We start from the raw sequence: 11,787 nt of genomic DNA on the forward strand, positions 1-11,787 counted from the left end.
AGGTCAGGCTGAGACAAATCCATGACCCCATGTAAAGAGTTATGGCGATTTGATCCTTGTTGACTAGTGTATCTGACTGAGGTTTAAATGTAAGATTGATAATGAATAAACAAAAGCCACAGAAAGAAGATCCACCTTTTGCTATACTTAGAAATTGGAATGGTTAAGCAGTAACTTAAAAGTTAAATGTTAACCTATCTAAGTTATCGAGCCTTTGCACGAAGCACAGACAATAATTTCAGAGCCTAACAGTTTATAACTGTTTGGGTAGCACTAAATTTACGTTCACTTGGCTCTTTTTCTTCATTCAGTAACTTAATGAATCATTCATAGGCCACAAAACAACTGTAGAGGATAAGGCTAAGACGCTGTAAGCACCAAACAAGTTCCCAATATTGCAGCTTAATTTTATAGCGGTGAAGATTCCATTGTAAAGGCAATATCTGAACCCTGTAACTACATGATGCATGGCAGCATGAACATTTGAAGAGTAGAGATGAGGAGTTTCTTCACTCTTTTACTTGTTCTTATTTCATAATTTCTTTGATTTGAATATATGGCTTCAAGTACGTAATATTCAAGAGGATTCAGATTGGACTAATTCAATGTCTGCTTCAACAAAAACATTTTGAAATGTTTCATATGAAAAGACAGATTGTAGCTGGAGATAATCATCATTATGATCAAAATATAATGGCAAGATCTAGAAGAGCTATAAACCAAGATGGCACAATACTGTGCTGAAGGTAGGCAATTTTCTTTGACAGAACTGCTATGATTACCTAATTGGCAATCTAAATACATCTGCCATTTGGCACTGGTTACAGAGAACGAATATTAAATACTGAGTGTACTGAAACAAGCTTATTTTCACAGCTATGCTTCCCTTGGCTTATTACAGATATAATCAATTGCTTAATCAAACTGCCTCTGTACCTGTAGCCTCTGCTGGGCAGGGTGTTTTGCACACACCCAAGAAACCGGTGATTGTTGGCAACTTTTCTGAGGTAAACATATGAGTTTACTCATATAGCAGACTGGGTATGACAAAAAATAAAAACCTGAAACATCTGTCTATTTATCTCTTTTCTTCAGGATCATTGGCTTTACATAAATCCACAAAATCATTGATCTGCCAACAGCCAGATTGGGCACGTCAGCTATCTTCTTCGTATTTTATCATCCAAAAGCAGAGACTCCCTTTGGCTTTGTTGCTATTTATTCTCAATAGCACTTTGAAAGGCCTATCTCTGACACATCACTAAGGTTATTGCTGGCAAAAACTAAGGAGCTTTGAACCTATTTGCTTACTTACAGACTTCATGCAGTTGTGTTTACCGAAAAGAAAAAAAAAAAAAAAAGGAACTGATTTTTCAGGTTATTTCTCTAATTTTGTGTAACTGTATAGCTACAGTAAGTAGGGTCTGAGCTGCTGGAGGTCCAGGCCACCCCAGCATCTCTTTGCTGTTCAGATGAAGCTCAGACCCAATCTGCTAGCAAGTATTCCTTGTACTGTTTAATTGAAGACATGCTTTCCTAGATGAGGTGCTTTTCTAGTTTCCAACATGACTTTTATTTTAAAGGCTGCATTACATCCCCTCAGCACTCTCTCCCCATGGGCACGCTTTGCTGCTCAAAGCAAAGTCCCAGATAAATCCTGTCCGGTTTAAGCGCTTCAGAGCAGCTGAGCTGGAACGTCTCTTACAGATGCTTCAATCTTTGTCACTGGCAAAATGACAGGGGATGGATGATTTGTGAAAGAGAAACTTTCCTGAAGCTAAACATCCCTTGGACAAATCAGCCTTCAGCAATGTTTGCGCTGGCAACATTATCTCCAAGAAGCTGTTTTGCAAGCCTTGCTTGCTCTTGCGTGTCTTTGATGGTTTTCAAAAGCATAATTTCTTCAAAAACAAGCACAGTTCCCTGACTTCCTTGGAGCTCAAAGGCTCACAACTGGCAGACAGAAATATAAACAATAAAATGTTATCTCTCCATGTAGCACTTGCAAGTTTTATATTTACATGGTATTTCGGAGGAGGCTTCCTTCAGGATTCAATCGTGTTCTTACATTTATTCCCTTAAAACTCATCCTTCTGTTGAAAAGAGTCTGTGCTATGAAAGCTTTGCCTTACAATACCCATTTTATCAGTACCAATAGAACAATTTGGGAGCTCAAATCTGCACTGAAGCTATTTGGAGAACTTCTGTGTTCTGACTCCAGTTCAGGATATATTTTCTTTGAAATGATCTGTTAGACATACAGCTCATACAGGGCCACTGTGATATTAAGACCTGGCCGTTCTGGGTATCATGTCACTTAGAGCTTCACCAAGAGATTCCTGCATGTAGGCGTTTTTCTCAAAGAAAGGCCCACCGGACCTGGGTCATCCTGTCATGCTGTGATATCTGGTCAGCCCATGTGTACAGAGGGGAGAACCCATGCACTGCTGCAGCTAACACTGAGCAGAGCTGCTGGGGCAGTCTGTGGGCAAGCTGGAAATCTCATAAGATGCCAGGACACTGGGGCTTCAGATTAGGAGACGCTGGACTAGGGAAAAATACTGAAGTCACGGACATGGTATACATCGTTTTGGTGTAATTCTAAAATTTTCCTTAAAAATAAAATTTATTTATCTAAGTGGAAATCTTCATAAAGCCTCCAGACTGACTCTGACGGTCCACATTTGAGTGATTCAAGGGATCAACTCCCTGGGGTGCTTCCCCAGCCTCTCTCCAGCATATTCACTCTGTCCTCAGGGATGGTTTAAGTTAGCACTCTGGGTTACAAACTAGACCTGCTAAATCAGTACCTGAGGACTGCTGTCGGGAGACAGCCAGACAGGCAGGGAGCTGTGCCAGAGCCCACCTGCAGCCACCAGCTGGCACAGCTGCCAGAGGACTCATCTGCAGAGCCAGTGTTTGTTCTTCAATGACACTGTCAGTGAATAATGAATATGAAAACATCCACTTTGACCTTTGCCAAATTGAGTCTAGACTGAGAATTGTGAGATTTCCTCTTGATCACAGTGCAGGTGCAGCGCTGTGGCTTTTTGGCTATTTTGTGGAAATCTTGGCAGGTGACTCACATGTGCACTCTGTGAATCAGCCCCGTCGGTCACTGAAGATAGCAGAAGCCGCAGGATGTCACCACTACACTCTGTTACCTTATTTTACACAATCCTTTACTGATGACTCCCAGTCTCTTGTCAGGCTATCGTTTCAGGCATGGTTTCAGAGCTGTACTGAAATTCCCAGGCCACTGCAATCCACAACAGTTTTGCTCAAAGTTTTTTGCAGTGGGCACTGGAGGACTTTTCATCTATTTCTTACGTTAAAGGCAGGAGAGAAGATGCTGTTGATATTATGACACTATTTTATACAATTTGAATTCTACACATAAAAAGAAATGCTACGTTCCTGCTATGTACCATGGACATTACTGGGTGCTGAATGAAGACATATGACAGAAAAAGACTAGCTTCATCTGGCTGCAGTTTATATTTTACAGGTTCTACTTCAATGAAATAATTAAAATTTATATATTTTAGGGGGGAAAAAAAGCTTTGAGTGAGTGCTTGTTTGAAATGCCAGAGGAAAAAAATAAACCAAACATAAATGCTTTGATTTTGGTATTATAACATTTTGTTGTTCTGTACTGGGTGTTTGATATTTAGGTTCAGCCTTCTCTGGAGACTTAGTCTTGCTCTGTTGTCTAGTCATTTTTTAAATTTCCTCTCATCATTTGGTTGCAGTTATTCTTGACTGCCTGCAGCATAATGTTTGCTGTGCTCCTTCCAGTTAAGGCCTTTTTTTTTTTTTTTTTTTTTTTTTTAAGTCTCTGCTTCTATAGAAATTATTAGCTTTGGTGTTTTCAAATATTTTCCTCTTAGGAGCTTAAAGATATTTGAGATACAGCTTATACTCAGTGTCTCAGTGCTTGTTCATAACAGTTGAGCTGTATTTGCAAATCAATGACAGCAACTGCATACAAACCATCTTCTCTGAGCCCCTTGTATTAGAGCTGCCCCTTTGAGTTCACTCCTGCTTGGGGCTGATCCAAGGGATTAGGGGTGGGAGCTATACACTTGGAAGGAGACCATAAATATCAACTCGTAACTTGTGGAGCACAATATGCTGGTGGGCTTGTGGTCATTTTTTTCCCACCTCCATAGGAGTTTAGATCTGAGGCAGCCAGGCTGCCATCAGGAACAAGCTGGAGATGATAAAAGTAGAAACACTGCCAAAAGGCAAGAGCAACCTCCTTCTCCCACAGGAGGATGGGAACAGAAATGACCCCCTATGACACAGGCAAAGGGAGACATGGGCGTTGTGACAGCCAGACTGTTCACAATAGGATTTTTGCAAGAGAGTCTGTACCTAAATTTCCCTTCCTGTGCTAACAGGAAGGAATTATTGTATGAGGCCATGCTAGCAGGGTGCACATCAAAGCTACAAGGGCAGAAGGGGTCCCAGGGTGACCTTTACCAACAACTGACATTGTCTCATTCATTGCCAAATCACTGCAAAGCTCATGGGGTGCCTCAGGTCCCTTTTAGCATATCAGAAGGTCACACACATGTGGCAACCATTGCTGACTGTGAGATGAGGGTGTAGGGTTTTTTTTTTTTTTTTTTTTTTTCTTGGTTAGGAAAGACTGAATTTGGCAATTCCAGTTTTGCATATTTCTGTACTTCACCCCTGCTAGGTGGGGACAGGATTTTACTTTTTGAAAGGAATTCAGTGAGTTTAATTTTGCTTGAAATAGAAAAAGTAATTAAATTAAGATCTTTCTTTCAGCTGATTTTCTTCCAAATTAATTCTGTTCAAATCCACATTGTCTCCTTTGAACACACGGAGTTTTGTAACGCAAACCAGACCAAAACTTCACTTTGACACACAAAACCGAAACTTCTCCTTTTATAAAAATGTTGATGTGCAACATCTCACCTTTACAAAATTGCTTTTTTTCCTCAGGGTTTTCTGTGGCTTTTGTTAGTATCTCAAACCATATATTTCTTAGAAATGTGATATTCCTTCTGTGTGCCATGATCTCCCTCTAAGAAACTCAAGTGACCTTTTCAGCTGCTGGAAAAGTGTTGATCTGATCCATACCAAGTGGAGCTGCTCAACCATGAACTACAAATAGAGTTTATGAAACTGATCATCTTGAGAAAGCTGTTGATATTTCCAGAAATTGACTGGTAACAGAATGATACACATACCTGGGCTGGCAGAGAAAGAAGCCACCACCACGAAATAAATAGATTTTGTATGGCTTCTTTTAAATGGGGAAATGACTATTTGATAGTTACTCATTTAAACCCAGTTGTCATAAATCATTGTGATATTTTTGAGTAACAGCAAATCAGCAGGACTTCTTGGCTCTGGAGCTCTCATTTTATTTTCTTCCTTGCTGTGGAAGGCAAACCTGAATCCTTACAGTCCACACATTCATGGTAAGAACACTCATAATGCTCCCATCTTTCAGTTTGATCCAACTTTCTGAACGCATTTTTTTCTTGTTGTCAAACAAATACCTAGTAAGGTTTTTAATGATTAGCTGCTTTGGGGGAATGATAATCTCACAGGAGAATGAATATGGCAGCTCTGAGAGAGTCCTATTAAAAGTGTATGGGAGAACTTAACAGATCATGTCAGGGACAGGAACTTAGTATTTGTTACCGTAAGCCAATACTTGTTTTTCCATAGCACAGAAAGGTAACACTGAAATTGTAAATAATCCATTAATTAACAAGAGCTAATTATCTGTGTTGACAGCAGCACAAACATGTTAGGTATGTGTTCAAATTTCCAATAACCTTTCTGAGAAGCTACTTAACATCCCAGCCTTAAAGCCAATCTGCTCCCTAATAATGTGGCAGGAGCTTGTGCAGTGCTAGATTAGCAAAGTGGAAGTCCCACAGGCAATTGATGGTTGAGCAAACACAATTAAGCACATAAGAGCTGAAACCATTTCAAGTTTATGGACTCGAATTAATTGAACTAAAGCGGCTGATCTCAGCCACATTTCCCCCAGTAAGATGTGTATAGCATCCGTATGTAGCTGTGAACTCCAGTGACTCAAGTCTCTAGGGTTGATGTGGCATCTGGAGCAAGCAAATTTGTCAGTGATTGTGCGAACTGTTTCCCCTATCTTAGTAGTAAAGTATAAGTAATAAACGGGGGTAAACTGAAATAGCGCTGGAAGTCCTCCCCACTGAAGTGCTGTGGATCCACCAGGGCTGGGACAGAGCACTGAGCTCTCAGGATGGGCCTGCCATGGTTTATTGGGAAATGCTGGGTGCTGCACACAAGCTGGGGCAGGAACACACCGTCAGAGGTGGGCTGTGGGGTGGGACTGCCCTCTTGTTTGACAGGCTTGGCTGTACCACCAAGCTGCTTGGTAGCCCCTTACTGCCCTGTGCGGCCTCCTGGAAAGCTAGCCTCTGTATGTTCTCAATGGCATTCATTGTGCCTTCAAATAATGGGGTGAACTTTATCAAAACTGCCCAATACCTGACTTCTGAGGACTGACTGAGAGTTACTCACCTTGGTTAAACCTGTCTGCACTGTGGGTTCAGTGCTTCAGGAGAAGACCAAAGTCTGGCACGTGCTTTTGCAAGAAGTGACATCTATCTTCTTCCAGTACTTTGGTATTGCAGGGATAAATATCAGGGAGCCTGTATTTCCTTCCTATCCTGTAAGATCTGTCTCTGGTTATCTGTGTGATAGGGTAAGGTCTTCTGTGGTAGTAGCAAAGTTCATAACACTTCATCTCACACTCTCTGTGGCAGTGGTGTCATTTCTCTGGTATGGACGTGGCACAAAATGACAATGTAATTTGTCCAACATTGGGTGGTAATTCTGAAATGGGATAAGGAGTTAAAGTCGGGTTCAAGCCCATGACTATGCTTACCAGCCAGAACTCCAGTGGTTCCCTGTGTGGCCCTTACAGCAAAGCCCTTCCCCTACTACAGCCAACACAGGAGAATTTGTGCATGCGAAGACTTGTATGATCCAACTCAGCATGTGAATAAGGGACCAATACATGTGGAAAGGAAATCAGTCTGTAGCACTAGGGCAAAACTTACAATTAATATCATAGTAAGAAAGCTCTGTCTTGTAAATATACAAGTTGAATTCAAGGCTTTACTCTGCCTGCTGACATGCAGAACAAACATATAAATGCAAAATGTAGGAAACACAAATGTGACTGCCGGATACAGCCTCTGGTGTTTTTAAAAAGTAGTAAGATGGAGCTACTACCAAGTATTTCAAAACTTCTTAGGAACATAATGTCGCTAAAAAAACACCCACATGCAGCCAAAGTGCAAATCAAACACACATGCCGAATTGTGAAAGCAAGAGATCTGTCCTTAAGGAACACATCAGGAGGATCAGTGCACGACAATATACATTGCACTGAACCTACAGAAAGCATCAAATGAAATGAGAGATGGCTGTTTTTCCTGTGAGGATGTTTTAAAGCGTGATTTCAAAGGCTGTATCAATGATGGGTATTTTTTCCAAAGGAAGGGGAGAAGACAAGTGAGTAGTCTTACCATTCTTGTCTGCTCTTCTCAGTATCTAAATAAAAAGAGAGAGAAAGGAATCACTTTTTTAGCATGGGTTAGTAGCACACAATGCTGTGTTTAATGGACATTAACGGTTTGAGTGCTGCACCATGTTTCACGAGGCTGCATAAAACTGAAAAGCCCTTAGCAAGCCTCCATCCTTCTCTCACAGTATCACTTTCTTTAACTTCTCCTGTGCTGTGTGTAGAGAAAAACAAAACTATAAGAAACAGCTTTATTTTCTATTTTGCATATAGCTTGTGAGGGTGATGTCCAGGCACAAAACATGATACCATATGGCCACGGTGATTCTGGACTTGGGGCTGAGAGAAGCAGTGTAAGGAAGCATAGTGAGGGCAATAACTGTGAGGATGCTCTGTGCATCTGAGATGGTGAGAAAGACGCAGGGCCTGGGTGGGTGGAGGAAGCAAGGGGAGAAGGCAGGAGAGGAGTTGGGTGGCACGAAGGGATCAGACTGGGGGTGGGAGGCAGCGATGTCAGCTGTGTGGGAGCAAATCTCGGGTTGCTCTGATATTAGAAAAAAGATTTAGAAGAAAGGGGAGTGGGAAAGAAGGAGGAAATAGCAAAACTGTGACCCACTTCCATAATTTCATTTATGGCCCCTGTGCTGAATTTTTCACTAGGCCCAGTTTATGACATGTGCAGTGTGACATAACTTAGCAAGATGACACCTACCCACCCTGTATTTTCAGATAAATCAGTTTTCAGGATGAGGATTGGACTGTTGAAAGTTTTTAAATATTTACTGTAGGCTGGAAATTTCCTCCTAATGCTAACTAAAACCATTTGGCCAAAAAACTAAATGCAGAGCAGAAGAAAGAGCATTCAAAGCATTTTTATTAGAATACAATAAAATCTTTCTAGAGTCTTTAACGCGTAAAGTGCCATCTTAGATTCATGGTTTGGCTGGATTTTTTTTTGGGGGGTAGTTGTTAGTCATTCTCCCCTACCACGGGCAAACAACCTTCTTTCCTTTCCTGTCACCCGAAGGAAAAGTCAGAGTGCTTGGCAGTGTGCCCACCAGCCAGGACTGCACGGTGCTCCAGAGGAGCAACTCTATGTGAGCTGGGATGGCAAAGGGAGCTACAGCACTGAAAAGTTTGAAGGTTTGGCATGTTTTGCGTATGTGCAAGCATCTCTGATAGGAAATGGAAAGATGTGCTTCTGAGAGGTAACAAATATGCCCAGCATGGAACCAAGCATTCTTAATGGATTAAAAGTGGGTGTGCCACAAGAAACAATGGCCCTTGCAGAGCCAGACCATGCATTACAGCCACACCAGGTGATGCAGCTCACACCTTGGGCTAGCCATCTGTGTGAGCAAGAGCACTAGCTGCTCCATCTTATGGATGTGTAGGGTTGGGAGCTTCAATTGACTAGAGGTGCCCTATAACTATGGGTCAAAGGTGGCAAAAAAATCTGGATAAGTACATTTTTGGTGAAAAAATAGCACTGCCATCCTATGGAAATGTTAAAATTATTTGGACACTTGGTAGGAATTTTGACACAAAAGCAGGAAGGAGGTTGCATTACAATCAGGACTCGTTCCCATTAGGTCTCTGCTTAACTCCCAGTGGGACCAGGACCTCAGCATTTGCCCTTTCTGTGCAGCCCTACCAGCAATCTCTTGCTGCTGGTCTAAGTGCTTCTGCAGGTGGAGGTAATTCAATGAGGGGTCATCAGAGAGCTGCAGACCCCAGCATACCTGTAATACAAACGTGCTCCCACAGGAGGAAGGGCCTCCAGCATCCAGTCCCTGCTCTCAAGCAGGCAGAGCTGGGATTTCAATTCAAGCATTCAAGCTTTTCTGTTGCATTTAGGAGCAGAAGTGCAGATGCAGCCCCCCTATCCCTTTTCTAGTTTTGTGAATGGCACAAATCCATAAATCAAAACCTGACAATGGTTTTAAAATTGCTAAAATCACACAAGTGATTTTAATTTGAATGAAATGTTTTATTTTGGGTGAAATAAGTTTTCAGTTTGTCAGATATTCTGCCCATCTGCAGCTTCCCAACCCCGTGTACTGAATTAAACTGGGTGCAAGCTCCACTTCCAGGTTTTTTAACTCTTTCATGGCACCCTATGTTTCTCTTCTGTCTTTGCAATCTATGCTTATAATTTTCCTGTTTCTCTTTAAAGAAATAATTATAAGACTAAAAAGCTGCGCTTTCATTATACACTTGAATGGAAATAATAAGTCAACAAAGAGTCTATTTTAAATTATTTCTTACAGAGGCTGTAGAAATCAGTAGGTGAGCAGACATGGCTTAAGTAAGATGCTGTTTGAAATAATTTGGGGAAAATCCTTGAGAAGTGAATGTGATTGCATTAGATAAAAATTCTAGACAGAAGGCCCTTAAGACAAGCTTTAATACAGAACATGCCCTTTCCAGCTGAAGTTCTGGACTAACCCTGGTATAAGAGTTGGTCTGAAGTAGATCAGAGCTATTGGTAGGCTGTGAATGGCATGAAGGGACGTAGGTACACACATATAAGATTTTGAAGACTCCTGAAGGACAGAGGATACTTTAGAGATTGTTGGGCTGGAGTTTGCCTTTTATGCTGGACTTGCGTTGGACCAAAAAAATGCTCTGTACACAGCAAAAAACATTGTGCCTGCACCCTGTGAGATGCTGAGCCCTTAGCGATGGTCCAGCACAGCACCCCTGAGGGGTAGGATGGACAAGTGCTGTGGCTGCTGCCTCACTCAGCTCCCTTTTACAGGGCTGAGGGCTCAGTGCTGCTTTGCACATCGACCCTTGGCAGCTCAAATCCACCAGGGTCTAACGGGACGCTTTGGGAAAAGCTCCACACTTCTGCAGGGTGAGAAACTCTTTAGTGAAAAGCTCGGGGGAAAAAAAAAAAAAGTATAAATCCAAGCAACACATTTTGAAAAATGACAGCGTTTTCACCCAGTGCCTCTCCTAACCAGCCCCAAGTTGCTAACCTGCTCTTCTGACGCACGCACACTGTTGGAAAGAAACTCATTCCCCAACATAGATATTGGACAAAAAAAAAAAAAAAAAAAGGAAAGAAGGGGAAGGGGAAGGGAAAGAGAAAGAGGGGAAAGGGAAAGGGAAAGGGAAAGGGAAAGGGAAAGGGAAAGGGAAAGGGAAAGGGAAAGGGAAAGGGAAAGGGAAAGGGAAAGGGAAAGGGAAAGGGAAAGGGAAAGGGAAAGGGAAAGGGAAAGGGAAAAGGAGAGGGAGAGGGTGAGGGAGAGGGAGAGGGTGAGGGAGAGGGAGAGGGAGAGGGTGAGGGAGAGGGAGAGGAAGAAGGGAAAGAAAAAGGAAGAAAGAAGAGGAAAGAGAAGTGAAAAGAGAAAGAAGGGAAAGGAAACAGGAAAAGGAAAAGGAAAAAGAAAAGGGAAAGACACACAGCCTTGCCTGGCTTCACCCCCTTCCACCCTGATGAGGAAATCAAATCCCACAAAAGGAAAAAAAAAAAAAAAAAAAAAAAAAAAAAGAGAGAGAGAGAAAAGAGACCCTCATCCGTCAAACGCCTGCAGTCGCTGCCTTTGGGGGTCATGACGGCAAGGGTGCCCCGTACTCACATCGCGGAAGATGCGCAGCCCCGCGCCCAGCTCCGCCGCCATCCGCCCGCCGCAGCCGCCGCCACCGCCCGGAGCGGCGGGGCCGGGAGGCGAAGGGGGGCGGCAGCCCCGGCACCCCCGGCCCCCTCCCGGCCCCGCCGCCGCTCCCCCGGCCCCGGGGATGGCTGCTTTGCCGGGGGGCCGGGCCGCAAGCTCCGCCCGTCGGTGCCTGGGTCCTCGTGTGCGTCCTCCGGGCTGTGGGGCAAGTCACTGGGAGAAAGGGAAGAAAGAAGGAAGGAAAGAGAATGGGTGCAGGGAAGAGCTTGTCCTGTTCTGTTCCACAGCTGCCTTTTAGCTTATTGAATGTGCTTTCATGGCTAAACCTGCCTTTTCTCGAAGAAAGAAATGTGGTTCTTGCAGATTTCCTTTATCAGGGCACGTTTTCTGTTTTCCCCAACATTTTGGTTGATTTCCCCTCTGATCTGGTCATTTGAGGGAGGTCTCACTTCAGCTACGAGACCCCAGACTGAACATCCTTTGGGATCTTGGCAGCACAGACAGACAATTGGGACTAAGTGTGTTCCTACTTCTCCATCACAGGCATCACGATGAGTTGAGTTCAGCAAAAGCACATGGTCTTGAAAATAAGGTTCTTGACTGTAA

At 43.0% G+C, this 11,787-nt stretch overlaps 1 protein-coding gene across 2 annotated transcripts in view; it reads right to left on the reverse strand.

Annotated features, from left to right (window-relative positions):
* NECAB1 (N-terminal EF-hand calcium binding protein 1) overlaps window positions 1-11,294 on the reverse strand; it is a 59,874-nt gene extending 48,580 nt beyond the window's left edge. Inside the window, exons 1-2 of one of the 2 annotated variants that reach the window (XM_072034471.1) lie at window positions 11,146-11,294; window positions 7,563-7,587 (exon numbers count right to left, since the gene is read on the reverse strand). In XM_072034471.1, the coding sequence (XP_071890572.1) occupies window positions 7,563-7,587; window positions 11,146-11,187 (67 nt within the window). In that variant the 5' untranslated portion in view covers window positions 11,188-11,294. The remainder of the gene's footprint in view (window positions 1-7,562; window positions 7,588-11,145) is intronic. The other variant, XM_072034472.1, reaches the window with a different exon arrangement.
* Window positions 11,295-11,787: the final 493 nt, after the last annotated feature.

Source organism: Anas platyrhynchos, chromosome 2, assembly GCF_047663525.1.
Source record: "Anas platyrhynchos isolate ZD024472 breed Pekin duck chromosome 2, IASCAAS_PekinDuck_T2T, whole genome shotgun sequence".
Lineage (NCBI taxonomy): Eukaryota > Metazoa > Chordata > Aves > Anseriformes > Anatidae > Anas > Anas platyrhynchos.